The 27,810-nt window shown below is 41.4% G+C and overlaps 1 protein-coding gene across 2 annotated transcripts in view; it reads left to right on the top strand.

The window, feature by feature from the left end:
• Positions 1-27,810, top strand: part of CHN2 (chimerin 2) — a 237,945-nt gene that overhangs the window by 83,343 nt on the left and 126,792 nt on the right. For both annotated transcript variants that reach the window (XM_059728884.1, XM_006265246.4), the window contains exons 2-3: positions 13,177-13,215; positions 22,370-22,425. In XM_059728884.1, the coding sequence (XP_059584867.1) occupies positions 13,177-13,215; positions 22,370-22,425 (95 nt within the window). The remainder of the gene's footprint in view (positions 1-13,176; positions 13,216-22,369; positions 22,426-27,810) is intronic.

Raw genomic sequence — 27,810 nt, 5'->3', positions numbered from 1 at the left:
TCTTTTGACAAGCCAGATAAACGGGCACCATGTCAATTTATGAGAGCATTTCTGGAACAGGGAAAGTGCTGACACTATTTCAACAGAAATGTTTCTAATTGAAATTTGCGCTGTGATTGTTGTGACCCTTTTAGTGCTATTTGATGGCATTATTGCAGCTGTTTCAGTCACATGTTTTTAAACAGTGCATTCACTGTTTTTTTTGGCAGGGGGTTGAGTTCAGGGGTCATTTTCTTTCTTTTTTCCCTTCAATTTGTAGAAAGTAAATGTCTGAAATTGCAGCTACATTTTCAGAGATAATGATTTCTTCAGTGGATTTACCTCATTATGTTCCACCTAATAATCTGGGCTTTATTTTTAGCTAAGAACTCACTGGTCATTAGTAAGAAACTAAAATATTATGCGCATGAGATGTAAAGTCTCATGCATACTGTGATTAAGCAGATCACAGCTTATAACATACTGTGATTAAGCTGATCACAGCTTATAACATACTGTGATTAAAGCTGATATCATTGATTTATTACTGCCAAAGCAGTGAAAGCCTCTGATTCTTGTGAAGCATTGTTTATATTTTTTAACCATTTAATTTGGCATTCAAATTTTAACGTATGAAAATATAAGATGAAACTTGCTAGCTTTTAATAATGAGGGTTTTAGTTTTAAAATGCATAATGGTAACCATGTAGGCTTTAATGTGTGGTGACTAAATTCCATTTAATGGGTGGCTGTTAACTCAAGATTGATATTTGGCAATCAAGCAGTAACACAGAATTCCTATAGTATTTTTCTGTTTGTTCACTTCTAATTTTTTTCAAGGCCACAAGACTTTTATAGCTTCTTTTAGGAATTCTTAATTCCGTGTACTGTACTGTATGGTAAGCCAACACAAGGACCTACCTAACCCAAATGGTCCATCAGATGTATATCAGTTTTGATAGCCAACAGAACATAAGGGAGTGAATGCGGCAAACATAATATCCAGCCCCTCCAGCCTGACTTACAAAATATTTACAACTAGGTCAACTTGGGAACCGTCTTCAGCATGAGTTTGGAAGGGGCTCAAACTCATGCCTTTGGAGCTGTAGTGAGGCCCCTTAGACTGCTGTTCCCAGTTGCCCCCACTGTATGGTTGAGTAAAAGCAAAACTTTTAGATAAGCTGAGGTCATTTAAGCTCCTGCGTCCCACTAAAAATCAGTGGCTGAATGTGGGCAGCTGTAGCATGAAAGCCCAGGTGGGCAGCTGTGGCATGAAAAGTGGCAGAGACAGCCATGTCCTAGCCACTAGGACAGAGGCGGGCAAAATACAGCCCGCCAAGCACTTTCATGTGGCCTGCAGTGCCCCACAACAAATTTCACCCTGCCCAGCCCTTCCACCCATAATGGTGGAAGCAAGGCACCCATGAGTACACCCTCCCCCAAGCACCCTACTGCACCTGGCTCCCACCCTTGTGGGCAGAAGGGCCTGGCCTGGTCAGCAGGCAGCTTCCGGGAGGAGCTGCTGCTGCTGCCACTGCTGCAGCCCCAAGGGACCTGCTCTGCTTCTCCAGTCTCCTGCTAGCTCCAGGCAACAGGTAGGGAAGCGGCAGGGGCAGGGCTGCATCTGGGTGGGAGCATGGGGTGTGGGGCTGGTGGCAGTGCAGAGCCCACACCTGGGGGACAGCGGCAGTGAGGTGCTCAGGTGGGTAGCTTGTGGGTATAAGGGAGGATGGGGGGGTGTTTGGACCCCTCCCCCCCCACTCCCCCGATGGCGCAGCAGCAGGTAGGGTGCTCAAGGTGCAGGTGCCTGGAGGGGCACAGCTCCGGCCAGTGATGCACATTACAGCAAGGAGTGCAACCTCCACTAGGCTGTCTTTATTGCTGGCACTCTTTCATTCACGTGCAGCCCCTGCATTCTCTGGGCATGGGAGGGAGGCCCCAGGTGCTGGAGCCTGCTGCCTTCCCTGCCGGGGCTGTGCAGTGCAGCAGGGAAGCCACAGGCACCTTCCCCTCGGGACCAGGGAAGGCAGCTGGCTCCAGCTCCTGGGGCTTCCCTCCCATGTCCAGGGAGTGCAGGGGCTGCACGTGAGTGGTGGGGAGCACCACCGATACAGATGGCCTGGTGGAGGCTGCACCCCTCATAGCAATGGACAGCACTGGCCAGAATCGTGCCCCACCCTGAGTGCTGCCTGGTGCTACTGCACCATGGGAGCGGGGTGGGGGCAGGTGCAGGGGTCTCTACACTACCCTACCCGCCCTCACACCGCGCAAACCCCACACTCTGCCCCCACAACCCCCACATATACACACACCCACCCCACACACAGCCTTACCCCCTCACACCCTCCCCCACACACCCTCACACCCTACCATACACACCTCCACACCCTACCATACACACCCCCGACCCCTCCACACATACACCCCAACCAGACACCACCCCACACACACACACACACTCCACCATACACCCCCCCACAACATACAAGACTAAGAATTTATTTTTGAGTTATTATGCAATCAATTACCTCTATATGGACTACTCAAACACAAATCATGACAAAATATTTTTCATAATAAAATTAAAATGTTATAGTAGGTGTATGACTTTTAGTGTATGATTTGGGGTTTTTTCTGGTTCTAAGATGGCAACTCCTCGCTATCCCAAAAGGAGTATTTCCAGGGGGCAAGGGAGAGACTTCTGGTGGCAAAGGTCTGGCCCCAAGATGGTGACCAGGGGTCTGGGCAGCTGTCAAGGGGTGGGGCTACCCATGCAGCCCTAGACAGCTCACAAAATCTCATTAAGCGGCCCTCCACCCAAAATAATTGCCTGCCCCTGCACTAGAACCTAGAGCAGTGGTTCTGAACCAGGGGTGCATGTACCCCCTGGGGGTACGTGAGATATATTTCGTACATTGTATAACACAGGTCGAAGGGCCCAAAAAAATTAATTTCCCATTGAAAGGGGGTACACAAAGTCTCACCCTGAGAGCAAGGGGTACGTCGACTGAAAAAGGTTCAGAACCACTGACCTAGAGCTTGTTTGCTGCAGACTTGAGCTGGTTTATTCCAGCCTTCCCCTCCCCCCAGATAACATTGCTAATCCCTGACTAACAGTAATATTTCCAGAAGAATATATGTGCTAAAATTCTGTTCCACTCTCCCAATATAGGCAGATGTAACAGTTGTATTGACATCAAAGGATACTGGTACAAGCTGCTACAATGCAACTGTTACATATGCATTATTCTGTATCAATACAAATGGAGCAGAACTGCTCCAACTTAAACCCTGCTTCATTCAGTATCAAAGTTAAGTGGTATGGTTCATTTTTATCACTATATGATCAGGCAGGTGTAACAAACAGTTACAAGTGGAACAGCTGCTGCTAGCTCCTGAACAGCAGTTCCTTTTCCTCTTCTCCTTCCCCTTCAAAGTTGCTAAAATGTAAAATTGTCCATATGCTCTGTCCTTTCATGCTTTTTGTACAGAGCCTCTCACTGTTTGGTCATGCATGTTGTCTTTGCTTTCTAACACCCAAATTTCAAAAAATTTCCATAAACTTCATACAGAAAAGAAAGAGCCTATTAAAAAAGTAAAAACCTAAGTAAATAAATAAAATATTATTTTTGGTAAACTTGCTGCAGTTGGATGGTTATGACCTTGTGAACAATGCTGACAACTCTGTAACATACACATGTGGTTCTTAGAATGTTTATTATGTCAATATGGCTCTGATCATAGGTGGAAGATCTCACTATCAGTACTTTAACTTTATTTGGCATTTGATGCTTGACAGTTTTGTCTTTACTGCATTTAGTTTATTCATCAAACCTTTAATTTTTTTATCTAAATGTTGGTAAAATATACATAATTGCTTCAGGCTAAATGCCTCTGTGGAACTGTCTAGCTGCATTTTATTCTACAGAAAATACATTGTTTTTATAAATTCAGATCAGCCTCTGAAAAGGTGTATTCCTGAAAGAGTGTATGTATTGGAATAAACCAACAGGACTGATAATACAGGAGCCTCTAATACTGAGTTTATGGTAGGCATAAAAGCAAAAGATACAAACTAGCTGTCACTGTATATTGTGCTTATTATAAGCTTAATGTTTTCAGTGTAATTACTGTGCAGAACAGAACTCCACCTCTTTTACTAGGACTTTTTGACATTTTAAATTATACACTATTGCTGAATTTTTAAAAAGAGAACAGCACAGTAGGAAACATCTAGCTTGAATGAACATACTAATTTATAAACCACACTGCAATAAATGGGTTTGATGATTCTTGTTTGTGACATTCTGCTGGAGATTAGACTTTCTTATAGCCTGAAAAAAATAGTTGAGGCATGTTTCCACAGTTTTAAATAAATAAATAAATAAAGACTGTCTTCTGCCCTAAAGAAAAGTTTTGCAATTAAGTTGACAGCTTCTGGCTTGTGCACTGGCATCGCAACACTGCATGAAACACTAAACAGTGCCTGTGTCATGTACTGAAATCTCTAATTATTAACTACAAGTGTGCACCCAGAGAATTTTTCACTAAAAACATTTATTGTGGTTGCACATTTATGTTATCTGGGAAAGAATCTTATTTATAATGCTTTACAAAGGAGTGCTCAACCTCTGCCCAGCCTGCAGGGGTGCAGAAATTTGGCAGGGGGGGAGTGGTGGCAACTAATGCCTGCACTGCCAAATTTCCAAGCCTCATAGGCCAGATGACATGGTCCTATGTGCTGGATCCCATCAGCATGCAGGGAGTCAGACTGGGGCAGCGCAGCCTGATTTGGTATACATGGGGCTGAGCCGCATCTGCCATGCACAAGGTTAGGGCTAGGGTGGGGGCTGTGGCTGCAATATAGTCTGTGTAGCTAGGGACTGATCCAGTGCACGCTGGATCAAACCCTAGCTCTGTGCATGCCAGATTTGGCCCCTGGACCCACCCTACATTCAGTTCATAGATTCAAAAGGTAGGGTACCACTTCTTAACTCTACATTTCTTCACCAACTGCTAGCTGTCTTCAGGCTTAAAGCTAAAAGATGCTTTTGGTTGTAACACATGATCAAACATAGCATACCTTTCATCAACTCAAGCTCTTTTCATTTGTCCTCCAAACTTCTCTTCTTCCTTCCATTTTGCCACAGTTTTTCCTTTTACGGTTTGGCCTTTCTTGTTTTTCCTGTTAATCTTCAGCCATATTCTGTGTGTGCAATTTGTATCCAGTTTCTGCCAAAAACCTTGAAATGTTCAGTAAAGTAGCATACATTGGTTCTGTCTACAAATGTGGCTATCTATAGCAGCCTTTCAACTCTTTTCACCTAAGTCATACACCTGATTTAAGTGATTTAAAGTTGTTTGCTTCAGAATATTTCCACAGAATCCCAGAATGAAGTGGGAGTTAAAAAATAACAAAATAGCAAACTTATTTTTTTTTAATTACTTGTTGAACTTGGAGTGGCTTCAGAAGGGCATTCAAGTGTATGATTTAAACAAACTTAATCAGCTTTCGTCATTTTACCAGTCATGAGGGGAGGAAAACAGAATGTTACCTTGAGAGGGCATATTATAATTACAAACTTCATTGGAGGATGTTGTGGAATGCCATGTTTTTGACATAAATGTCTTCCAAGTTTGGTATTATTCCTTGATCATTTCTCTGTATAATTTGCATTTTCAGGTTGTCATGTGATTTCACTCTTGAAATTGCAGCATATAGCTAACTATGTCCAAACACAGGTTGTGGTAGGTAAACACCTACTCCATCAAGGCTTTGACCTTGGTGTCACAGAGTGCCCTCCAGGAAAAGGTTCTTTCCCAGGACCACCGTGACCTTTTCTGGTCTCTGAGACCAACCTCATCCCTAGCCCAGATTCCTTCCAACTCTGAGGATCTTGGCATTTTGGTGCCTCACTTTTCTTGGTTCTCTCTGGTGCTGACTCAAGGATCAAGCATTCACTTCCACTCCTGAAAGAGGGGCTTCACCCTCTGCTGAGGGGACTGAACTCAATCCAAAGTTTCAAGCAACACTGCAGACAATCTCTTTATTAAAGACACTTGTTGGGGAAGGCCACACAGCCAGAGGTTCTCTGCCCTATCAGTTAAGCAGTCCCTCTATCCCCAGTCCAGCTGTATCGCCCTGAGCACCCTCAATGAAGCTCAGCTCTTCCCTTCCCAGTCTTTCCTGCTCCCCAGGGGTTCTCTACCTGCCTCAGCCCCCCCTGAGGTGGTGAAGTTTCAATATTTTTAAACGTCTCCACAATGGCCATGACTTAAGATACTTCTGAATCATAGATGTGTATAAACTGTAAGGAACAACAGGCACAGCTTCCTAAGCTATGATTTTCTCTCCGAATGGAATTTCAGTGTTCGTTATGTCACACAGAAATCAGTCTAGGCACACACAAAGTTTGTTCTAAGCAGGTGACAATCAGGCAGAGATTTAATTCGTTGAAGTCTTACAGTGGACTGAAGCCCACTACTGCCTCCCAGCTTGTTTAGGAGTTCATGTGTGATGTGCCCACATGCACCGTATTGCATAATGCTTTTTTGTGGCTGCTTTTTTTTATTCATTTCTTGCATGTTTTCAAATTTTCTCATAGTTTTGAAATTTGTGCAAATCTACACTCTGTAAGTTTTAACATATGTGGGGATATAGTAAGTGCAAACACCTTAACATTTTCTTAGTCCTATTCCTCAAAACATTCGTATATACATCAGTGATTCTCAACAAGAGTGTTGGGGTACCTTGGGGTGCCACCAGATCCTTTGAAGGGTGCTGTGAGGTATGAGGAGCTAAGCAGATCATTGCAGACTCAGGATTGTCCCTGCCTGAACAACCCCCACCCACACTCCTCATCCCCTCTGTAAGGAGGTAAATGCTGTAGTATATACATTTTTTTAGTTTTCTAAATTGGGTGTCACTTAATTCACAGAAGTTATAGAAGGTTGACTCGAGTCCAGTGAAGTATGCCTCAAGTCCAAAAAGGTTGAGGACCACTGATACACATGAAAGAATTATTTTTGCTCTGCTCAGGGAATAGCCTGACCTTTTAAAAGTTTAGTGATATTGCCACCTCACTGTGGTTTTTTACTGTTCAAGAAAAAAACTTCCTCCAATGCAACCAAGTCAAATATGCTTAGAAAAGCAGTGGCTTCATTATGTGTAGGGGGCTGGAGGAAAGAAAAATGTGTGTGCTCCACATGATAAGCAAAATCTGAGAAAGTTTAACTATGTAAATTACTTTTCAAAGTTACTTCAACTGGTGCAGAGATATAACTAATTGAGATAGTTGTGTGTGCTTTTACAGTGGTGAGAGAGCGTAAAGTAAACAACAGAGCAATAACTGCTACCTTCTACTATACTGTCATCAGGGATTCAGATAAGAAGAGAAATGTGAGCAATAATAATTGGTAAGCCTTAAGTACACAGTGGAAATCCAATAATACAACAATGATTTATGTTTTGAAAGAACACTGGAATTACCATAGCCATCCCTTTGTAACTCTCTTTCACCCTGTCAGCTCCATTTTAATCATTTATATATTTGTACAATTGTAATTAAGAAAAAATCTATTATCAAAGAAGAATTAAAATGTTATTAGTGTGACTTCTCTGACAGGCAACCTTATAATGTAGATATATACTACATGCAAAAAACATTTTGAATCATATAAAAATGCATTTTTTTAAACCAAGACCAAAAGAAAAAAAGATTGGGGAAAAAAAATCAGCATAACAATGCAAGTTTGAATGTGCTGGAATTGTGTGAAATCTGTCAGTCATGAGGAGTGCGCTCAAACCAAATAATAATTATAGCCCTGGTCCTGAATATAGCAATAAGTGGCAAAAAGTAGAACTGAGAGACTGAAGCAATGGAATGAAGTTATGGACTATCCATTGCCATTGACCCAGTGACTCCTAGATGTCCTCCTTCTACCGTCACCTTTACATGCCATTGTGTATTTCAAACTGCTCAAAAAGGACGGAAGCTGGAGCACTTGCAGAAAATTCAGGCTGACACAAGCAGACCAAAGAAAAGAGATTTTCTGGAAGGCTACGTTGAGGCCATACCAAAGGCAAGGAAATACTGTTCTTCCTCTTTTTGCTAAAACATGTTCAAAGAATCCCAGGGTTCTTGACTGATCAACTCCTAATGCTTAAAGTCCACAAAATAGTCCAGCACTATTTGCTGTGGAAAACAGTGGTTTTTCAGAAAAGTCAGAACTGAGCACAGCACAGAGCCTCCATACTTTTAATTAGAAGTTGGAAATGTATTATTGCCTCCTTTATAAGCTTAAAGGCCACATCTTTCAGATCACCTCTAAGAACTAGACTGCCTCTATAATTAGGGGATAGACTCATTTTTTAGGTAATCTTCTTGGTTGGATCTCTGTATTGAAGATAGGTCATTTTTAGAACAACAGTTCTTAAAATAAAGCTGAAATAAACACAGTGCATTTATCTTTATAGCTGAGTATCCATTGCAGTAGAGACAGGATATCCTGTTTCTATGATGTTAATCAATATTAAGTAAAGATATTTATCTTTAATTCATTACCAGAAATATTGACCTGTAAATACTTCATCAAATTATTTGGAGAATAGTTTTTATTTTTATCTGTTATAAATGGCAATGATGATGATTATTTAAATTAAAAGTTTTAAATCACGTGTATTATATTTATGATCTGATCAGTGAGATCTCTTTACAGTGTGTTATAAATCCTCAGATTTTAAAAATGAAAGGAATACCTTCATTTAATTCAGTTAGACCTACTTTGATTGTGGTGCTATTAAGCCACTCTACACCAATATCAACATAGAAGTAAAGAAAACAAAGGACTTTTTCTTAAAACATGACCTTAGATCATCATCTTCTAGAAGTGCCATATTCTAGTAAAATAATTATTTTGCCTAAAATGAGATTAAAGTAACACTGGAATTCTCTCTTCTAACCACATCTCAAAGTGACAACATTTGGTTGAGGTAATGGGCCACAGGTGGAAAAAAAATGAAGCTTGAGGTCCATACACAACTATGTTTTTAAATAATTACCACAGGCTTCATTTTTCAGGTGTTATTCCATAATATTTTTAAGCAAAAGCATCACAGATCATCACTTGCTCACTACATAGGATTTCTTAAAATTTTGCCCTTTAACTTTATTTTTCTTGAATTAAGAAAAGACATTTTCTTTACTTTATCCTGCTACTTAAAGCTGTCCAAAACTTTTCATAAGCTGTTTAACTCTAAGTTTCACATTTATTCAACTCCCATAGTGCTTATTCAGCTTTTTCTTAAGCAGCTTTTTCATTCTTTTCCTACTCTGTAAAGACTAAAGCAAATTTAACTGTAGAACTAATCTGTCATTTCTCAATCCCTTTTCCTCATTCCATGGTTTCATTTTTGCGTGACCAATTTTCTCCATTATCTTTTCTGTCCACTATAACTATACCCTTGTATGCTAAAAACCCTATGGTTAGCTGAAATCTCTTCTAAAGTCAGTATTCTTTTTGTTTCTCTGTTATCCATTAAATTACTTTCTTTTCTTTCTCTTGTTTTTCAATCTAACAAAATTCACCTTCCAAACTGGTTATATTTCAATAAAGTTCAAAGCTGCTGGTAAACAATATTTCCTCTAGAGTTTTTTAATGAAAATGTTGCCTTTTTGCCAGTCCTGTTTTTCCAAACCTTTTTGTTAAATTTACTTTATGTAATACTTTCTCAAAATTATAAAGAATTCAAATGAAAAAATCCTTTGGCCACTTTATATTCTTTCAAAGTTGGGCTCCTTAAATTTAGATGAGTTTTTGATAGCTGAGTTCCTAATATTTTGAGAGTATTTTACCCCTCATGTCTTATGCTCTCTAGAATTTAAATGATGTCTAGTCTTGGCCAAATTTTTGACATTGTCTCATTTCCTGAAATTTGGTCCCCAGTAGTTGTTGCAAGTGTGGGGAACTCAATAAATCAGTCAAAGGGAAGATATCTGTACTACCTTTAGGAATCTGCAAATGCATTTGGGGTTTTTTATTAGCATCCTAATCTATACTTTAATTTTGAGAATATTGTTTATGTTAAAAAGATAATGTGTCCACCTGCATGCATTTGGACACTTTAAAAACGGCAAATGTGAGTATTAGCCCTTCTTCCAATCACCTGTTTCTGTATGGAAGTGTTGATAGAAATTAAAGAAATTAATGTCATGAAGTAAATAAGCAGATCACCCAAATTTTAATGGAAAGTCTTAATGCTTCATTTTAATGAGCCAGATTGGACTTGGCAATGAAGAATGAAGGGCAACCTGCATAATTCTGCAGTTTAATCAACAATAAACCACTGAAATAAATCTCTTGGCCAAATTACAGTAAGTGTAAATGTTTATAAACAATTTTCATTCTACTATATAGAAGCAAGTGATATGGAATATGAATGAAATCTAAATGAAGCAGAAAGCCACAGAAATGAATTACAGTAATCTAGCACAGGAGTAATATTTGGAATCCTATGACTAGCTAGGTCTATAAAAAAGACTGATGAACTCTTGAGTGACACTTGTGTTTTGCAACAGTCCCATCTGCGCCAGCTTCTTGCCCTGTATACAGGATCAACAAATTCCACTTCTGGGTTCCATTATGGTTTCTCTGATCCATGAATGTGTTTCTCTAGATAGAACTTAAACCAGCTGCCTTCCTGGGAGGAAGGAGGACCCAGGAAACTATAGGCCCGTTAGTCTTACCTCGATCCTGGGTAAGCTTTTTGAGAGAATTATCCTGGCACATGTCCACGAGGGGCCAGCAGGGGAGATTATGCATAGGGTCAACCAGCATGGGTTCATTAGAGGCAGGTCCTGTCAGACCAATCTGGTGGCCATCTATGACCAGGTCACAAAATCCTTAGACGCAGGTGTAGCAGTGGACGTAGTATTTCTGCACTTTAGGCAGGCCTTCTTGTGACTCATGTTTGTAAGCCTAACTGTGCTAACATTGTGTGGCATTCTGTGACACCTGGGAAAGGATCGTAAGGCATCCCAGTGTGAATGGACTTGCATTCATTTGTTCTAATGTCTTTCCATCTCTCCAAATTGTGCATGCTTTGTCATACAACAATTCATGGCCTTCTTTTTCCCATGTCAGTAAATGATATTTGCTATCCTTAACATTTAAAGAAGTGAATATAAAAATATTTCTCAGTAAAGTAGATTCAGAAATTCAGTGGTGTGGGAAATATAAAAAGATTACAAAGGTATGTTAGAAAGCGAATTGTGCAAGTGAGCATTAAACCAGTAATAAAGTACACAACGGCCAGAGGCTTCACTGTTTTATTTATCAGATTGTTTCTCCATTGACTACATGATACGCAAAGACCAGAGGAGGTTCTTGTGATTAATTTCAATTGTGATGATCAATATGCAAAGAAAGCAATTATATAGAAGATCCCAGAAAATAATATATTAAGAGCAATAATATGGGATGACAAAAATGTCTGTACTTGCAGATTTTAATGCATTTCACTGTTCTCATTAATGTATTTGCATAATTTAAAATAATCACTCTATATAGTGAAGTAGCAAGCTAGTTACCCTTGGATTGCTGTCATATGTAAACCTCTTCTGGTTTGAGAGCCCTTTAGATTTGGCAAAGTAGTTTTCAACAGGTGGAATTATTTGAAAACTAAGTAAGTGGACTTCACGAGCAAAATATCTGCAAATTATCACAGATTAGTATTCTAGGCAAAATTTTTGATAATTGTTAAACTTCCATTTTTAAAACAATGAAGTTATAAGTGGCATAATGTAGCTGATCATTAACATTTCTTGTAAACAAACTTTTGCATGGTGGTTTAAAAAGTGTTTGTGCATGTGTGTATAAATAGGAAAATGAACTGTGAAAGTGTAATTGAATTATATTAGCATAACTTGAATTGAAGTTTAGGAAATACCAAACACTTCGATTAGCTTGCATATTTGTATTTTAAAATTGAATGCTATGACATGACACTTTTAGTGCTTACCAAAATCACAATTGGGTGCAATGTTCAAATATATGACACTACCACCCCACTTTCCCTCCTTCCACTGTCCTCCTATCAAAAGATACGTATCATGTTTGGCACTGTATATTTAACTGTTTCAACCATGACCATGGTAATGCTTATTTAATGTGATATCTCAAGGTGGTTGTTGACATTAGGGACCTAACTTGGCACTTCCGGACATTAAAGAATGAGGTTCTCTGACGTAAACTTTAAAAAAAAAGCCAGTCCCCACCCCGAAGCTTACTCCTCCCACCATAAAACAACAAAGCTCACCCCTCCCACCATCACCACTACTGCTACGAAGGCTGTAACAAGCACGCTCACCCACTCTAGCTTTTTAATGGTGGTTGGGGCTGGTCTACATGTAGAGAATGATGAATTTACTATGCCAAAAATGCTGACACCACCCCTTTTATCTCAGGTTGTAGTTGCTCATGTATTTAGATACAGAAGTCACAGGTTTAGTTCTGGCTGTCAGCATCATCTTATACAACTTCCATATCAGCCTTTTACCTCTTGTATTGTTGTACACACTGCATTGAAAGATGATCATTCCAGTCTTTTATGTGAAGCTTTTCTACTCCTTACATTTGTATTGCCGACACAGTTTCTAGAAAATTTGTAAATTATACATTGGATTAAATTCAAAGAATTTAATTAAATCATTGCTGTTGGAACCATCTGCCTCTAATCTGAATCACACATCTTTGTCAGTGTAGCTATAATGTGTGTTATTCATTGTTACTTACTTTAAAGCCTAACTAAGTGGGTTAAAAGCCTGATGTGAAATCAAATGGTGATATAGCTGTTTATTATGCCAAGCCAAGTAAATACCATCTGAGCTTCCTCCCTTGCTGCCACAATTAAGTTAATTACTTTAAAAATACTTGCGAGTCAGGGAGCTTTATGAAATTGGGTAAGAAATTAATTCCATCGCATTTAAATTTGGAAAAATGGCATTGGGTTCCCAAGTTGTGAGATTTATATTCTTCTCTCATATGGAGAACTATACTGTCAATGGGTAAGCTGTCTCGTGGGAATGAAATGTGAATTTTGCTGACATGCTGTGGTCTCTCTACAGAAAACACATGTTGACAGTTTGACGGAGTGGCCAATTGATTGATTTGTTGTTATGTTTTTGTTTTTAATACTAGATGCTGAAGAATACCAGCCTCCAATATGGAAATCATACTGTGAGTATATCTGAAATCTAAATGAATGTCAATATTTTAACAAAAAAATTATTATGAAATATTTTCATTCTCTAAATTAAAACAAAGTATTTAAGTACATTGGGTATCTGTGAAAGTCACTTCATTAGGATGTGGTAAAAACAAACAAACAAACAAAAACCCTGTTTTCTGTTTAACCACAGTACTATAGGGGTGATAGCAATAACAGCATCCGTACCGAGACATAGACACATATGAGCTGCTTCTGCATGCGACTGGGCTGTTCACACTTGGGTCCTTGGTTTTCCTCTGAAACTGTTAAAAAAGATTCCCATTCATAGGAATATGTTCTTCTTTATGAACACTGAACGACCGCACCAATTTTTACATCACCAAACAACATGATAATAGCTTTTGATCCCTATCGGTGTAGGCTAGATTAGAAATAGAAGGCTTGATATACCATTATCAATCCTAGAAACCAGTGATGTTAGCCTTTTGGCCCTGGGGACCAGATGAGTGGCAAGGACTGGCCCACAAATTCGATTATATCCCATGTACCAGGATCGGGCCCCACAGTGCCTCTGCCTGGCCCTGCATGCCAAGATTGAGCCCCCATTCCCTGTGCTGCCCCCCATCTGCCAGGATTGGGCCCTGTGCCACCCCTGTGCAGCCCCACATGCCAGGATTTGACCCCATGCTCTCTGGCTTACAGAGCTCCCCATAGGTCTGGACATTTGGCAGCAGGGGAGCAGCCACTGCTCTCCCTCCCACTGTCAAATTTTCAGACTTGTGGGGGGTCCCAGATGACATGGCTCAGGGGATGGCTCTGGCCCATGGGCTGGGGGTTGAGCACCCCTAATCTAAACCATCCAGTGCCCCCTATAAAATATATATTTACATGATTGTCTTTGTTATAATTGTACTGTATCGTGAGGTGGCGCTGATCAAAGACAAAAATAGTTGATTTTTAAATGTTTATTTATAATATTGATTTTTTTTAACATTTTAAAACCATGTGGAAATTTTCAGTGAGGTGTTAGCCCTGTTGCTATACTCTTTCCAGAACTAAAACTACTCTAAATAAAAAGTTATCCCTTTTATGATGGCAGCTTCAAACTAATCATGACACCATTTGCAAAATATAACCCTACAGAAACATGAAGTAGTGAGTTGTTAACCCTGTGCATAAGCACCTGACCAGTCCCTTTGATTTTAGTGACATCAAAGGCAGCTCCTTGGCAGCTAAGCTCCATACATGAGCAAACATGGGAATATAATAGAACCCACAAATGCACTGGTTTTGTGACATATTTATTTCTGTATAGTATTATAGGGTTACAAAGATTACAGGTAGGAATACTTTTCCCTAGACTTATGATTTTCATTATAGTATTTTCTTCTGCTGTTCCTAGAAAATATTGCTTACGTATAGCTACAAAGAAAGTGACAATGTAAATCTTCAGTAAGATTACATTGATTTTAGTAGCACTACTCTTTCTCAGAGTTAGGCACAGACTTAAGTAGCTGGCTGAGCCAAAGCCTGCTTTACCACCCCCACCAGGAGTTGCTGAATTTTGTTCTTTTCAGAGGCAATGCTTCCTTTAAAAAAGATATGTGCAAAATTAATAATCCTAATGACAGATAATCTGAGAGGATTGTTAAAGGAGTACTTGAAATAAGAGGGTATCTGGGAAGTCTTGGGCCCATCAAAGTCAACTGCAAAACTCCCACTGAGTTTTTTTGGTGTCAGGGTTCTGAGGTGTGACATAGGCACTTTATGGAAGACTCTGGGAATTAGCATGACACTTTTTAAAAATCCTTCCAGAATTGCATCACTTGTGAGGCAGTTGTCAGATTAGCACAATGCAGCTAAGAATCTTTCCTTTGCTTCTTTCTCCTAAAAGCATACATACCACCCTAGGAAACTTTTAAGCAAACAGACCTAATGTACACAGTCTGAATAAATAGGTTATTATTCAAATATATTCAAGATGCCAATTCTGTGGTGGTTGACAAAATCATCTCCTCAGCAGCTCAGCTCCGTGCATAAATGACCTTAGAAAATGTTGCACAGTTCCAACATGCAGTGTATTTAAACACATTTGATAGTAGTCTAAAATTACAGAGATTATTACTAAGAACAGTTTCCACAAACATATGTTTTTCATTGCAGCGTTAGTTTCTTTGAAGCTGCTTCTTTATTCCTTCAGACACTGACAATTTTGACTTAATCACTGGGAAGATTACAGACAGTAGTAGTATTAATCTGCATTATGATCTACCACTGTGTCACATCAGAGTCTTTAAGATTAGTGTTCATGTGTATTCAGTGTCTATTAAACATCATTATTATGGTATTTTAGTAAATGTCCCCCATTTTTTCAGTTTGTCAGAATATCATTAAAATATCCTATATATGTTGGTTTGTTTGTTTGTTTTTTTTTTGGGGGGGGGGGGTCCCTTAAAGTATTTTAACTACTGCATAAGTGGACTGGTACTTTATTGTCATTTTATGAGTGTTATAAAACAACAATCCTGCCAGTTGCTCCACGTAGGCAGCTCACTGTGTCCTCATAGAGTCTCACTGAAACCACCAGTGCTCCAACAGGGTGCAAGGATCAGGACCACCATGCATTGTCTTTAAGGAGCCAGAACACGTGCAATGGCATTTCTCAAAGCTTGTTTTCTTATGCTTAGACACACAGCTCTGCAGAAAGGCTATTGCAGAAAGGGGCCTAGTTCCAGCATGAAAGGTCTTCAGCCAGTAATGAAATGTTAAAGGAGTGTACTGTCAGAAGGATAGTACCACCTCACTGCTTTTCAGACTTGTCCTATGTCCAGCTTCAGTGTTCAGGAAGATTATTTTTATAATACAGACACTTATATGACAAGATGCTGAGGGCATATCCTTACACCAGCACACCTCTGTGGTTAACTCTCAACAAACATTTTTTCTGTCTACCTCTGAACAGCTAGAAAAGTTAGAGCAATGTGCAAAAATATGCAGGTCCAGGTCCAGTAAGTACCTAAGGTCCCTTTTCAGTGGGTGTGTCTACACATGCACTTTAATGCACAGTAGCCTGTTTTGCTGCCCATTAAAGTATCACTTCAAAAACTGTGCTAATATGCTAATGCACAGTAAAAATAGGCTACGGCCCATTAAGTGTCACTAAAAAAGCACGCACTCTCACTACTGCGCATTAGGGCAGGCTAATACACATTTATGAAGTACTGCACAGTAGAGATACTAAATTGAACATACAGTAGCAAAAGCTCATTAATTCATGTGTAGACATGCCTAGTATTTCTTAAACACAAGCATGTAGTCCCACAAAAGTTAATGGGACTATTCCTATTCTTAAAATTAAGCAGGTACCTGAACACCTGGCTGAATTCAAGCAAAAGGGTGCAAGTGAAAGCTTTTTTATAAAACTTTTCCAGAAAGGGGACGGTTGTTTTTAGGGTGGTACATAAAAGTGAAGATGTGGAATCATCCTCTCCATCAGAGCATATATGAGCACTAGATGATGTTGAGATGTATGCTCATAGAGGGCTGAGCAGAGCCAGGATTTTGTTAAGGGGGGAGAAGTGACCTACACTGCAGGGGTTGCCAAACCCCCACTACTCCCACCCTCACACACACCAAGGTGAGCAGACTATACCATAGGAGCAGCAGTGGGGGACTTTTTAAAAATCCCTCAAATATGAAAAAAAAATGTCCTTCCCCTTCCTTTTCCCTCTATGCATAGTGGCACATCCCCATCCTTCCCCTTCCTTTTCCCACCCCCTGCCCATCACTGCCATTGACACTGTCTCCAGGTGACCCTGTGAGGGGTGCTCCAGAGCCCTGCTCCAGCTGGGCCGCACATGGAGCCAGGCTTGTCTATAGAGAGCAGCGGCAGGGGGTGGGTTACGTTCCCTCATGCCTGCTCCTGAGATGGCAGAGAACACCTGGGGAGACTGAGTAGGAAGGAGGAAGCTGTCTGCTGCTGCCACTGTCCCTAGCTGAGCCCAGCTCCATGCAGAGCCCAGGTGGAGCAGCTCTGGAGCTCCCCTTCCCCACCTCTGGGACAGCTAGAGACAGCAGCTGAGAAGGAGGGGGTGGAGGGGTTGTGCCACTGAGCACAGAAGGAAAGGGTGGGAGTGATTTTTACTTGCTTCGGGGACTTAAAAAAGAGCTGCTGCTTCCATGGCATGAAATACTGACTGTACCTCTGCACATCCCCTGGATCCAGCTTTGATGAGGTGCCTTAGGCTTGTGATACATTATAGAATTTAAAAGGCAGCAGGAAGTAAATTATATTCTACCTTTTCTTGGCAGAAGGAAGAAGAGCACAAGGTTTTTCTTAAGTCACTGTGGTAGGATATGAGTATACATGTTGTCTGTGTTTTGATGCAGGAACCAAAAGCCAGTGATAGTATGATGCCGTTCTCTAAAAGGCAGTAATAAATATGATTTTTGCATGCGATCCCTTTTTATGAGGTTAATTTTCCCAAGCTAAAGTAATAATGAATCCCTTTGTTCAAAGTGTGGTCTTTTTTGTAATCAAAGAGAATTTATCTTTAACCTGTCTGTCAGCTTTAAGCACAGAGGTGGATTGGGTCAGATGTCAATCACATCTTTCATACTGTGAAAAGAAATCTATTTTGTTATGACTTCAAGCCGCCGTATTCCTATAAAGCAGGATGTGTACCCAGTTCTTCAAAAAGTTAGGTGCTTAAATAATTATATAGATAATTATTTAAGAGACCTGATTTTATTAAAGTTCTTAGTGCCTAGCAGCTATTGCTGAAGTCAGTGTCATCCAAAGTGCTGAGCGCTTGATACTTTTGCAAATGTGCATATTGAAATCAATGAGAGCTGCAGGGTGCACTCTGAAAATTAGGTCACTTAATTAGGTGTTTAAGTAGGCTCATAGGAGCTTTGTTTTCAGGACCCATTTTCTAATGTCTTGGCCATAGTATTTGACTTGTGTGAAAGCTCAGATATAATAAACATTTGAGAAAAGAACAAGATATATAGAGAAGAATGAAGTTTTTGAGACTGTCACTCATATCCAGTCTCCTCCTTTAACATCTTATTCTCTCCATTTCTAAGACACTCTCCATTCCTTGTTCTCCCTTTATCTGGCTGTCTCTTGTTGATTTTCCCCCACCCTTTTCCTGTCATGCACTTTCCGTAGGAATTCCCAGCAGACTGTTCTTGCCTGCCAGCTTTTCTTTCTTGCATATCTCTGGTGAACTCATCCAATTGCTTGATTTCATCTACCATTTTTTTAGTGACAACTCTTGAGCCTTCCCCTCAGCTCCTAACCTATCCCCTCTCACTCAATCTGATATTTTAGCTTATCTTTCCAACAGCTTTACAGGGTTGTCCTGCTGTCAATTTACAGTTAACATTGCCAAAAATGAACTCCTTATCTTTCCTCAGAAACTCTTCCTATTCACAATATTTTCTATGGCTCTTGAGTGTGTCATCATCTATTAAGTCATGTAGGTCAGTAACTTGAGGTCATTTTATGCTTCTGCTTCTTCTTTGTCCAACAGATCCAAACAGTGTTTGAATTATTATTAGTAGTTTGCATTGTAGTGGTCTTACTGTTTTCTTCTCCACGACATGTCTAAAATCAGACCTCTTCTCTTTATCCCCCCAGTTTACTACACATAGTACCAGTGATCACTTTTCTCTTACAACCACACTGCTCAGTTCCTCAATTCATAATCCTTCTTACTGATCATTCCTAGTGAATCTTTTCATGATTCTTCTTCCTTCACCAACTCAGCCTCATAATTCTTGCATTTGATTTCCAGGCCTTCTTGTTGTTCTACTCCTCCTTAGTGTATTTATCTTTCCTTGTCTTGTACCTTGTTGCTTCCTTCCTCAACCCTTATTTCTCCATTCCACCAGTGAGGTCAGTCTCAGTGATCCTGTCATCTATCGTAGTAGTGCTCAGCCTTCAGCCTATCAGATGAATCCAGCTCACAGGGCTGTATTATCCAGCTTGGTGTCTCCCCATGGATCCAGAAATTTGGCATTGGGGAGTGACAGCATTAATTGTTGTAGCCTCCAGAGCTGGTCCATAGTCAGATCCAGTGCATGGGACAAGGCTGGTGTTCCAGATCACACCAGTGGGCTGACTTGGCATGTGAACCCCATGCTGAATCCAGCCTTGGATTCGCCCTGCCCGTGGGATCTGGCTTGTGGACCAGCCCTGCATTTCTCATCCAGCTCATGGGGCTGGAAGGTTGACCACTACTGGTCTGTAGTACTTAGATCAGGGGTCAGCAAAGTTTTTGGGCTGAGTGTCAAAAACCCCAGCAACCCAGACTTGGAAGATATTGGCATGCCAGGGGTGGATGGCAGTGGAGTTGAGAGGCAGTGCAGCCCTGTTGTGGCGGTGCAGCCCTGGCACCTTCCCTGCCATCTGCCCTGAGGTGCATTTGCACGTGCTGCCAACAATGAGTGAGGGTCAGGTCTCTGACCTCAGTGCAGGTGCTTACAGGCTCATGGTTGCCTGCTGCAAATGGCTCAGGCTCTGGGCAAGCCCCTGCCACCCACTGAGGAGCCCAGGCTGCTGGCAGTAGGCAGCTGCACTGGGGTCCGGAGCCCTGACCCTGCTTGTTGTTGGTGGTGACTGCAGGCACGCCCCCAAGAACGTGGCATGGAAGGAGTCGGGGCATAGAACATGGGGAGGAGGGCTGGCCCCTTCTCCACTGCAGGCTAGGCTTCAGCTGCACAAGCAGGGGCAGTGCAAACCCCACTGGGACCCCTCTGGGCCACAGTTGGTCACCACCGAGATCTGTGCTACCCTGCAGCAGCGGTCCAGCTCCTGGCTTAGCGCAGTGCGGGCTGGGACTGGCAGCACAGATCAGCGTGGCCAGCTGGTGCTTGGACATAAGAAGAACCCCCTTGGGACTGCCCAGGTCAGCAGCCATGTGTGAGCACCTTCCCCTGGTCCCAGAGCCCATCCCCAGGAGATGCAGATGGGGGTTGTGGGGGCCACTGCACTTATGCAGCTTGCCCCGCCCTTTGCTGCTGGACCCAGCAGGATGGGGATGTGCCCCCTTGCTCCCCCACTCTGCCCCTTCCTGCCTCTTGCAGGGATGCCTGGCTTTGCAGGCATGCAGCCCTGGGCAGTGGAGCACAGCTCTGACCCCTTCCCTTCAGTGGCCTGTGAGGCACACACAGCAATGAGCCAGCCTGCCTGTCACATCCAGTTGGGCTGTGGGCAGCTGCTGCCAGCCATGGAGCCTGAGTTGCTTCCAGCATGGCTTGCAGCCTCCCTGCCACCTGCTGTGAGCAGCCTGGGCTCTGTGGGCAGTGGCAGCTGCCCAGAGCCCGGCTGGATGTGGCCTGCCGAGTAAAGTGTCCTTGCGTGCCATGTGCTAGCACATGTGCCTGGGGTTCCTGACCCCTGACTTAGAGGCAATTTAAACTTTCATTATGAAAGAAATGAAAATTTGCTTTCAACAACATTTTTGCTTTCGGGATTTTTTTGTTTTTAGAAAAAATAAAATTAAAAATACTTTTTTCAAATTATGAAATAGTGGGGAATTTTCCACTTTTTAATTCCCCTAGCTTCTTCTCTTTTCTGCTGAAAATGTGTGACAGAGTCAAAAATTGCTAGATAGTATTATATAAGTATATAAGCAGTACTGCCAGTTTCAGGCATTTAGAAATTGTGAATCAGGCAGTAAAAATAATGAGACTTAAAAATAGCAAATTTGGAACCCTTTTTGTTTGCCTTCTGCTTTCGGAGCATCTAGAGTTCATTTTAAGGTGTTCTTTGTAAACAGAAAAGGATATAACCAGCATTGTTATCCCATATGTTTGACAATTGTGAGTAGCTCCCCTAAAAAGAGAGATTTTATTTTTTAAGAAATATAGTTTTTCCTTCTCTGTTTTGAAAGTAGCGTGAGCTACAGTTTTCATTCATCACTTGACAGTGATGAGGGCAACAAAATTCCTTTCTTTTCTCTTAGCAAATGAAATCTGGGATTCTTGCATAATTACATGACTCAAGTCGCTGGGGAAATCACCAGTTACCATGATACTTGGAAAATGCCCAGGGCTACTACACATTCCAAGCTTTACTAGCCTGTCTTTAAAATGGCACTATGGCACTGTGCAGAAGGGATAATACAACCACCAGCTGGATTAAGTTGACAGCAGACATCCCATTGTTTACAAAGGTCAAGGGGGTTTTCCCTCACTTTTTTTTTCCCCACAGCATTGACACACACTTTCACAGAGGGCCTTCAGTGAAGTCTTGGGTGGGGATAACAGAGGGGTGTGGGTTGGGGGAAGTACAGTACTGTGAACATGATGCATTTCTTTCCATGTGCAATACACAGAGGTCCTGTCTCCAGGAAGGCAAAGCAAGCCTTACAGATTTTATTGGGGTTATGGAGCAGAATTCTGGTTCATTGTAATTGATTACCACCACCATATATTAACCCCCAGTCACAGCTTTTGAAATAGTAAGAAGGAAAGGGTCTCATTAAATAGTGGAAAGGAGGAGGGTAAGAGCCAGCTTCAAGGAAAGGAGTTTAGTCCTCTCCCTCACTGTAGAACTCTGGGGTGCTTTTGATTTCTGGAATCCTTAAGCAAAGCTGATCTGTGATATATTTGAGTACTACATCCAGTAATATATTCCTTTTAAAAGAATGTTAGCACAGGTTGGACTTGGGGTTTCATATATTCATAAATGGCGATAATTTCTGTATTTAATGTTCATTGGTGAGTTTCTCATGAACTCTCTTCATTTTCTTTTAGTTCTTTTGTGGCCTGTGAAAAGCACTGGCACTGTATTTAAAAATGTGATTACTGAGTTCTTCGATCATATGATATATAAATATGCAATTTTATCTTGAGACACCCAGAGAATTTTTTATACCTAATTTCCCACCAAAGTATAGTAACAGTGCCAGTAACAATTACAAAACTAAATTGCACTTCGAAGACTAAAAAAATCAATTTTGTCAGTTTATGATTCAGTGCCTAATTTCCATATAAATGACTTGACTTACATACATTCTAAAAATGTCTCTTTACGCTGCCCTCCTTTCTCCATTTGCATTTTCTTTGCAGCATCTGGCTAAATATCTTAAGAAAAGTTTGTTGTGTATATTGCAATCCTCTAATTATCTTTGCATTTTTTGTGTTTGACAGTGTACCAGTTACAACAAGAGGCACCACGTCCCAAGAGAATCATTTGTCCTCAGGAGGTCAGTTCTTCTTTCACTGTACCTTGTTAAATCTGATGAATTGTCAGCAGCACACTGATATTGGAGATCTTTCATATAGCCTGAGAGTAACAGTCTGTTTAATATTTCTAATACTATGAAACATACTGTTTTATAGAATAGATAATTTTCGCAAATTATAAGGTGAGTCATTAAAAAGTAGATCAATGTTTGTTAAATAAGCATGGAAATTGAAGGGTGCAGACTCTGCCCATTAGAGGGTGCAGACTCTGCCCCTTTTTCATTGTGATACTAATTGGGCATTGCACGGTGCTAGTACACTGCCTAAAATGCTGTGTTTTCCATTTTTTGTTTAATGGAGTAATAGAAATAACATGATTCATATAGTTTCAGTTCATAGAAAGCACTTTTTATGAAAGACTCATGTGTCAGATATGACCAAGAGTGTTCAAAACTTTAAAAATATGAAATAACATTAGAATACTGTTCTCTCATATAATGAAAGCTTAAAAGTTTGTACAATGTAAGAGGCCTTTGGAGCTAAAAAGATTGCTGAATAGTAAAGTCTCCCTTGTCTTCTTTTGTTTTCTCCATACAACTTTTTTATTCAGCTTTCTGTTGAATATGGTAATAATTCTTGTTCAGTACTACAGCTTTATAATTGTAAAAATAGGGTATAGTAGGTATATATTGACTTCTCCATTCAGTCAATTATATTGGTTTGGCTTTGGTCTCAGTCATCTCAAGGACAAAGTAACTACAAAGTCTTAGAGTACAAATTAATAACAATAATTATATTGTGTTGGTAATACTAAGCTACTACATATAATAACCAAATGCTACTTAAAATATGCAAGCTATGATATTAAAAACTCTGAATATACAAGAAACAATACATAACTTTTTTTCAGTTCTCAAATATCATAATCCTCTGCTTTGACCTGTCTACATAAATAGACTGTGGCTCTGAAGTGATCTGCATGCTCTCCACTAGTAACGGATTTTTCTTAACAATACTCCTGTCATGCAAGAAATATTGAGGCTTAGAGAGATTAAGTGACTTGCCCAAGGTCACACAAAATATCTGCACCAGAGTTTGGAATTGAACCCAGATCTTACGAATTGCTGTCCAGTGTTGCGTATATATAATACTGTCTTTCAGTCATAGATACCAGCTTGCAATTGTTTGATAGTAGAATGAGCAAAATCTTAGCTTCAGAATAAGTTTTCATGCACTGTCAGCTCAGGATGTCCCCAAATTTTATATACAAGATCATAAAAACGGCAAGCAGAATGCTAGTGTGGTTAAAGTGTCTGTCTCTCCTTCTTTTTCAAAAGCTCTGCTGAAGAAAAACATCAACATGGTGGACCTCTGGGACTCAAGTGCATAAAAGCTGAAAAGCTTGAGCAAGACTTTTTTATCTTGTTTTGTCATGCAAGACAGATGATATATAGGTCTCTATGACCATAGCATTTTTCACAAGTAGAGACCATAGATTTCTCGTTAAATGAAAGTGCAGGTAATGAGTTCTTCCTTTTAGTTATTCAGCTCCAAGCTTCAAAAGAGCTATGGTTAGCAGGCATTCACTATCATACTCCCCTTATCTACCTTTAACATCCAGGAATTCCTCTGGAATATCTATTCCTGATTAATTCCTTTTATGGAGGCTCCTATTTTATCAGTGTCTTGTTCCAAATTTGGGGTTAAATCATTTAAACTAATTTGGAACACTTTTAGCTGGTTTACACAGGTAAACTAATTTGAACTAAGTTAGAGTATGAATTTTAAGCAGAATCACTATTTTTCCCTTTACTATGGAAGAATATCCACATGGGGTAAATTAGCTATTCCACTTTAAATTCACACTTTTCCTTCTTCTAATTCACTTTAATGAATAGATAATACCTTATTCAATTATAGTTTGTAGAAACATGGATTAACCAAGAAACATAATGATTGAATAGATACTGCTAATGGAGTAAATGTGTAGACAAACAGAGCAATTAAGAACTCTGCAATGGCATACTACATTGGACATACTGCCTTAGATTTTAAAACTTGTTTTGATAAGCAGGACTTTATTTATTCGTTTTTTAAAAAATGCTAAAGGCTAAGTACAGACAGTCAAAAAGCCCCAGGCTTAATCAATTCAATCTTTGCAGGTTAGTTTAAACTGCATAGATTGAACTGATAAGCAAGTCAACAGACATTCACTTTTGAAACAAGAAAGGCAGTCAGACCCCTGTAGTGGCCCATACCGGTAGCTGGGGAGTGAAAGAGCACACCTCCCAGTCTGCCGTCCACTGTTGAAGGCATCCAAATATAGACAAACAGGCCTTACCTTTGATTGGCTGCCCAATACATGCCCCCCAAACCCTTGCATCCCTCCCCGCAGGGGGAACAGTCCTTCTAGCCCAGGGCTGGCTAGGCCACCCAGCCTCAGAGGGCATTCCCCACCCCTGGCAGGTCCCCCCACCCCCAGCCTGGTGTAGAGAAAGGATTCCCTCCTTGTTATTAGACTTCACATTACACTTTAGGGTTGGGGGAGAACCCCCCCACCCCCACCGGACCTCACACCAGGTGTTGCCCCACACGTCGGGGGAGGGGGAAAGCCCAAAGTGAGGGCTTTATTCTCTGTTCCTGCCTGAAGCTGAAAGCAGTTCCCCTAGCCATGTCCTGAATCCCAGCTCAAACAGATGGGGGTGGAGGATGGGATGTAGGCTGAGGTCTGCCTGGAGGGAGACAGGGGGAAGCTCCCAGAGCCTTTTCCCCTCTCCCTGCTCAAGCAGGGAGGGGGAGGAAAGCCTCCAGGGGCTTCCACCCACCCCCCGACCAGGCAGACTCTGGCTTGGGTCCGGTGTGGGCCAGGATGAGGGTTTCAACACCCTCCACCCCCATCCTTCTCAGTCAGGCCAGGGCCTGGCCATACCCCCTGCCCCCACTTGAACAGGGGGGTAGAAAAGCCTCTGGGGGCTTTCCCCTTTCCAGGTAGACCCCCTGCCTTCCAGGTAGACCCTGGCTGGGGTCTGGTGCCAGGGTTTTCCCCCCACCCCTTTCTCTGCCAGCAGGACCTGTGATAGGGCTCCAGCTAGGGAGCAGAGGGCTGGGACAGACCCTGCTCTGCTAGAGCAGACAGCACAGCCCAGGGCTGAAAAGCATCCTGGGATGCTGGGAGACTATGATTTATCTTGAACCAGGAAGGGGATTTGGGACAGAAGTTCCATAAACTGGTTTGACCTAAATCAGTTACGTGTGATACTACACCCAAGCAGGTTTATGTTAAACCAGTTTTGGCCATTTGAAAATGGTTTAAGTGCACTGAACTTCTGTTATGTTGCAGGTTTAAACCAGCTTCTGATTACTTAAACCAGTTTATGTATAACTTCTGTCCCTAGCTGAAGTGTTATGGAACCTTTAATTTCCATCCAGATAGCTACTAAAAGTGAGCTGAAAGATACCATCATTGTATGGTATTATCAGAATTCATGACTGCTCTGCACACACAGCTGTATCAACCCCCCCCCCCCCCCCAATCAGTTGTAATTCACACTTTTTATTATATAGGTACAATTGTGTATGAACACTAATTTTGGATTAAGATTTTCCTTTTTGAATTAGCTTGTCTTCTTTATTGACTTTAAAAAATGGAAATAGTACACACTTATTCTGCAATTAGGCCTTGGGCACATTACATTTTGTAGCTCTATATGCACCTTTTTAGTATGTTCACATATTCTGAAGTGACACAAAGATGGTAGCTCTACTATTAAAAAAGTTCCTGTTTGAAACAGAAACTTCTCTGTAGCCCTACATTTTATAGTGCTACATTACCTGGGGACAGTGCCATGTAGTGCTACAGGGGTTCCCCACAATTCAAGAGCACTTTGCTGGGGTCTGACAGCTGAGTCCTTGACAGCCTGCAGGGAGCAGAACTGCTCCTGTGGCAATGGGAACCAGTGCTCCCTTCCCTTCAGGACCATTGGTGCCAGAGAATAGCTGCTGCCCTCATGGCATCAGTGGCAGGGAGGCCTACTGCCACTACTGATGGGGCCCTGGGATAACTGATGGAGCCCCAATAGTAGCAGTGCTATTGTATATTAAATAGAATGATCTATTTCTATGTATGTAGAGCATCACAAATATCTAAGAAAGGAAGCTCATCAGTTTGTTTCAAGGGCACCTATTAGTGTTTCCTCAGGGCACTGTTTTTATTTCAACTTTGAGTATTTGATATTGATGACTATACAGACTTCATTCGTTAATAAGTAACAGATTTACTACTACTAAGGCCTCAAAGCCTTATCTGAGGTCCTGGAGGCCTCCTGGGGCTGCAGCGGTGGCAATCCAGGCGTGCAGAACCAGGCCGGCAGCTGGAACATGACTGACTGGCCAGGCTCTGATTTCAGGCAGCACACGCTGCTACCATGTGCTCTGCACCACTTCTTTTTGATACCAGGATTTCCCAGTATCTAAATTTGGCTCTGCACTGCAAATATGCAGCATGGAGAACCAAATCATGTGCTCAGGGAAGTGTGGGACGCAAAACTGCATACAGTATTCAGGTGAGGTCTCACCAGTGCTGAATAAGGTGGAAGAATCACTTCCCTTCACATTTGATTCCTTAAAGACCTGCTTCACAGTCTTTACAGGTATTGTGCTTAGGCTGACTAGTTTTAATTCTCTGAAATCTCCATCTTCCCTTTTTTAAAGATGGGCACTACATATGCCTTTTTTCAATCATCCAGGACCTTACCAACTCCACAAGTTCTCAAAGGCTAAGTACAGACAGTCAAAAAGCCTGAGGCTGAATCAATTCAGTCTTTGCAGGTTAGTCTAAACTGCACAGATTAAACTGAAACAGAAGTGAACAGACATTTACCTTTGATTCAGGAAATGCAGCCACATGCCTGCAGTGGCTCAGGCCAGAAGCTGGGGAGTGCTAGCACAGCTCTCTGGCTATGTGTTCACTTCCTCTTCCTGCTACCCCCAAGGTTTCTGGGATTTGCAGTCCAGAGTTACAGCAGCAGGACTCTGCAGAGTTGTTCATCACTTTCTCGTCCTGCTTCCATGTGGCTCTGGGATTTGTAGTCTGCAGTTGCAGCCAGCAGTAAGTTTGAGCAGGGGAAGGGGGTGTTTAGCCACAGACCCCAACCAGGCTTGCCTCCCCCCCTCCCCGCCCCTTGTCAGCCAGCCCTCACTGCTCCAGCTAGGGAGCAGAGGGATGGGGTCAGCTCTGCACTCTGAAGCAGACAACACAGCCCAGCCCAGGGCTGGAAAACATGCTGGGATGTTGGGGGACTGTGATTTAACTTGAACCAGGAAGGGGTCTGGGACAGAAGTTTCATAAACTGGTTTGAGCCAAATCAGTTAAGTCTGATATGACATTTAATGAGATTTATCTTAAA

Source organism: Alligator mississippiensis, chromosome 5 (genome assembly GCF_030867095.1).
Source record: "Alligator mississippiensis isolate rAllMis1 chromosome 5, rAllMis1, whole genome shotgun sequence".
Taxonomy (NCBI): Eukaryota; Metazoa; Chordata; order Crocodylia; family Alligatoridae; genus Alligator; species Alligator mississippiensis.
This window is presented reverse-complemented; position numbering and strand designations above follow the sequence as displayed.